Here is a 3,779-nt window from a genome sequence, read left to right as displayed (position 1 = left end):
AATTGCATATGTGTAAGAAAATAAACACTTGAGAGTACTGGAGGGGAAGTGGTCTCAGAGAAGAGCTAAGCTTCAGTTAAGAAAATGAATGTAATGCTCACATGTAGTCTGAGTAGTTGTATGGGATAGTTTGCTTTTGTGGAGCAGTAGCCATGTATGGAGGACTTTGTAAAAAGATTTGGAAAACACAGGAGTTGTTTCAGTCATGGGCAAGGCAGTACAGAACATCACAGAGGATAAAGAATTTAAGAAACTTGGCATTTGGGGTCATGATTTATGAAGTTGGGTTGAGATGGTTTGCCTGGTTTGGATAATTTTGTCACCGGAAGCTTTTTTTATTTGATGGGCATATAAAAGAAATGTTGCATGTTTAAGTCTTAAATATATTTTTCTCTTTCTTTATTGTTGATCTATAAGGAAAGAAAGAAAAGTTTTAAAATCTATCAGTAGAAATCTCATCAATAAGAGGTATACAGTTTCTGTGTCCCTGGCTTTTCTCAGATTCAATTCTTATTCTGGAACTCATGTACAATCATGAATCTCTGGAATAAGAAAAGCCACCATTTTTACAGTATTGAATTTCTGTTCAGATTAGTCCTTTCAGTATATAAGCAATTTACCTTGTTCCCAATTGCTAAATCCCCTTGACATTAATCCCTGTTCTGAATACTAGGTCCATTTCTTTCCCAGGGCAAGAGAATCTGAAGTCTTGGGTCAGTAATTTTGAACCTCAGGATTTAACGTTACTGCTGGTCCTGCTCTCAAATGAAATCAAACCATAATTCAAATAACTGGGATTAATGAACTTTTCCCTTGACTTCCTTCCTGGTACCCTAATTCCTCTTTTTTTTTTTTTTTTTTTAGAATTTTAAATATTAGAGTTTTGTCGCTGAAATAGAGTTGTGGCTGATTTGAAATCCCACCCTCAGCAACTTCCTCTTGCTTAGATCCATTTTAGTTTATCTACCCTATTGTTTTTTTTTCTGCTTTCCCTATCTCATCCACCTCTGGTCTGACTAACCTTACTGATACATAAACCGATTTATTTAAAAAGATTAAATAAAAGAATGGAAAAAGAGATAGGTTGGGATGATGCTCACTAATTTTTTTTTAAGCATTTGTAAAAGCTTTTTGATAGACAGAGAAGAGAGAAGAGGGCGGGATGTGGTAGGGGGTGGGGGCTGTTCAGCGAGCCACGAAACCTCGCGAGACCTCGAAAACATTGTGAGACCCAGGAAACCTCGTGAGATCCAGGAAACCTTGCGAGACTTCCATAGCAACGGTAAAACTGAAGTACTGCGTCACCGGAGCCCCCTGTTCTGGTAGAAGCTGTGATCTCGCAGCCACGGGCATCAAATTCCTCCAGCTTGTCTACCCACAGCCAAGGGAGCACCCTCATTTGGTAAGAGGGAGGAGGAGAACTTGGTGTGTACCTCCTGCTACGCCAGAGAGCCGAAAAACACCGTTAATGCCTCGAAGCAGCCAAGGTCTGCGCACAAGAACTTTCATTTATTTTCTTACCCAGTGCTTGTCCTAAACTTGGTCAAATACATCGCCTTCCAGGGTTGTGCTGTTTACCTTGCCCACAGAGTACCTTTGCTTCAATACCGTTTGATGCTCCCAGTCTCTGAATTGTGTTACATTGCTGGGCTTAACGGTTAAATATTAAACTGTTAATTGACTTTCTCCGAACTTGAACCAGAAATACTGCTCTTTCTCTTCTGGGTGTTGATGTTGACTGTCCTTTATTAGAATACCAAAATGGCTGTACCTGAAGATACCATCCCTTCTTTGTCTGAAATCCAGTGCCAGATCTGTGTGGAAATTCTGATCGAGCCTGTAACACTGCCTTGTAATCACACACTGTGTAACACCTGCTTCCAATCAACTATTGAAAAGGCAAATTTATGCTGTCCCTTCTGTCGCCGGCGAATCTCTTCATGGACCCGATACCATACCCGAAGAAATTCTCTTGTCAACATGGAACTATGGGAGAAAATTCAAAAATACTATCCAAAAGAATGTAAGCTTAGAGTCTCTGGGCAAAAATCAGAAGGAAGCATTGATGACGTTCAGCCAGTTCGTCTGTTAAGTAAACCCGGGGAATTGAGAAGAGAATATGAAGAGGAGGTAAAGAAGATGGAGGCAGAGCGACGAGCCAGCGAGGAAGAAGAGAACAAAGCCAGTGAAGAGTATATACGGAAATTATTGACAGAGGAAGAGGAGGAGGAAAAAAGACAGGCAAAGAAGAGAAGAGAGATGGAAGAAAAACTGAAAAGCGATAGAGAATTGGCAAGAAAGATAAACACAACCAAGTCACAATTTGGGCCAGCATCTCAGTCTGAAATACAAGGCAAGAAAGACTCCATTTTTAAGGAAACTGACAGTAATGATGGAAAGAGCCCTACCCAGCAAGACACAGAAATTGAGGAAGATATGTCAACACTTTCTTCTCAAATATGGCTTGACATTAAAGAACAAGGTGAAAAATCTTCAATAGAGTCACCTATGCCTCAGTTAAGTGCCCATGGTACAGAAAGGTGCCTTGAAAGAAAAGTCAAAAAGAGACCAAGCAAACATGATAAGAAGTTATATGTCATAAGTCATGAGGGGCCCGCAGCCAGTGTTCTATCCTCCAGAGAAGCTGCAGTTAAGCCTTGTGGCAAAATAGAGAGTGGGTGCCCAATATTTGATATGCCACAGATAATTGGAAATAACACTGTTGAGAAAGAAAGAGAAGAGTCTCAGCCGATCATAAGTAAAGGAGATATTTCCAAAAGAAACAACCAGGAATATTCTTTTGAAGCAGTTGAGGATCAATGCTTTTCTGCAAAAAGAGGGAAAATGTTCCCCAAAGTTTCCTCAGACCAAGAGGAAACAGAAATCCCCTTCACTTCAAAGCTGTTAAATTTGGAACATCAACTTTTTGAAAGATGTAAACAAGAAGAACAAGATAGGTTATTAGCATTAAAGCTTCAGAAAGAGGTGGATAAAGAACGAATGAAGACAAGCCGGCAAAAAGGATCCTCAGATGAATACCAGTTACGTTCTACATTCTCAAATCCAGAGAGACTCCTAAGTACGCAGAAGAATTCTAAAGCTAGCAGCTCCCAAAGACAAACTGATACAGACAATTCAAAACCTCAGAAAGGCTAAACAATTAAAATTGGTAACCTTCCTTTAAGATCCAGTTGTAATGTTCATTTAATGTTAATGGAAGAAAGATGTCAAATTCTGCTAGACGTTATTGTAATATATTTAAAAGTTCTTGCTCTTTACAGATTAGAAAGTTACCACATAAAAAAAGTATTTTTCAGATGTTTCAGAGATACCCAAAGTAATGCATGGGTAAAGGGAGTGTGTTTTAATCTACTAAGCCTGGTTTGTGAAGCTCTCTTTTTTGTTATAGAATCTTAATAAATTTTTCATTAATTCTACTCTGTAGGCTCACTCATTGTCCTTGATTAAAGGGCTGTCCATTACAAGGGAGGAACATACAAATATGTTTCTGCCAAACTCAGTAATAAGCAAGAGACCCAAACCTGTTTTAATAACTATGATGTGCCAAGTTTGGTAATCCTTATAGATTTAAAAATGCCTAGGCCAATTCCCAATAAATTTGTAAGTGCCATTATCTTTCAAAAATGAGTTTTGCTCACCTTTTTGTCCTGTAGTAATCAAAGAAATATTATACTATAGGAAGTAGTTAAGAAATCCAGTTTTAAAATTTGAAGTTTTCTTGTTACTTTCCCATGTGTTTGTAGAGCACTTGGAATGCA

General features: G+C 38.7%; 1 protein-coding gene across 1 annotated transcript; it reads left to right on the top strand.

Annotated features, from left to right (window-relative positions):
- Positions 1 to 1,752: 1,752 nt before the first annotated feature.
- LOC107506916 (E3 ubiquitin-protein ligase RNF168-like) lies at positions 1,753 to 3,341 on the top strand. Its single transcript, XM_036226404.1, is given in 2 exon segments — positions 1,753 to 3,151; positions 3,154 to 3,341. Coding segments are annotated over 2 exon segments (1,578 nt in total). The 5' UTR covers positions 1,753 to 1,761.
- Positions 3,342 to 3,779: the final 438 nt, after the last annotated feature.

The sequence above is a fragment of the Rousettus aegyptiacus genome, unplaced genomic scaffold (genome assembly GCF_014176215.1).
Source record: "Rousettus aegyptiacus isolate mRouAeg1 unplaced genomic scaffold, mRouAeg1.p scaffold_m13_p_9, whole genome shotgun sequence".
In the NCBI taxonomy this organism is placed as follows: Eukaryota; Metazoa; Chordata; class Mammalia; order Chiroptera; family Pteropodidae; genus Rousettus; species Rousettus aegyptiacus.
Note: the sequence above shows the minus strand (reverse complement) of the source record. Positions and strands in the feature narration are given on the sequence as shown.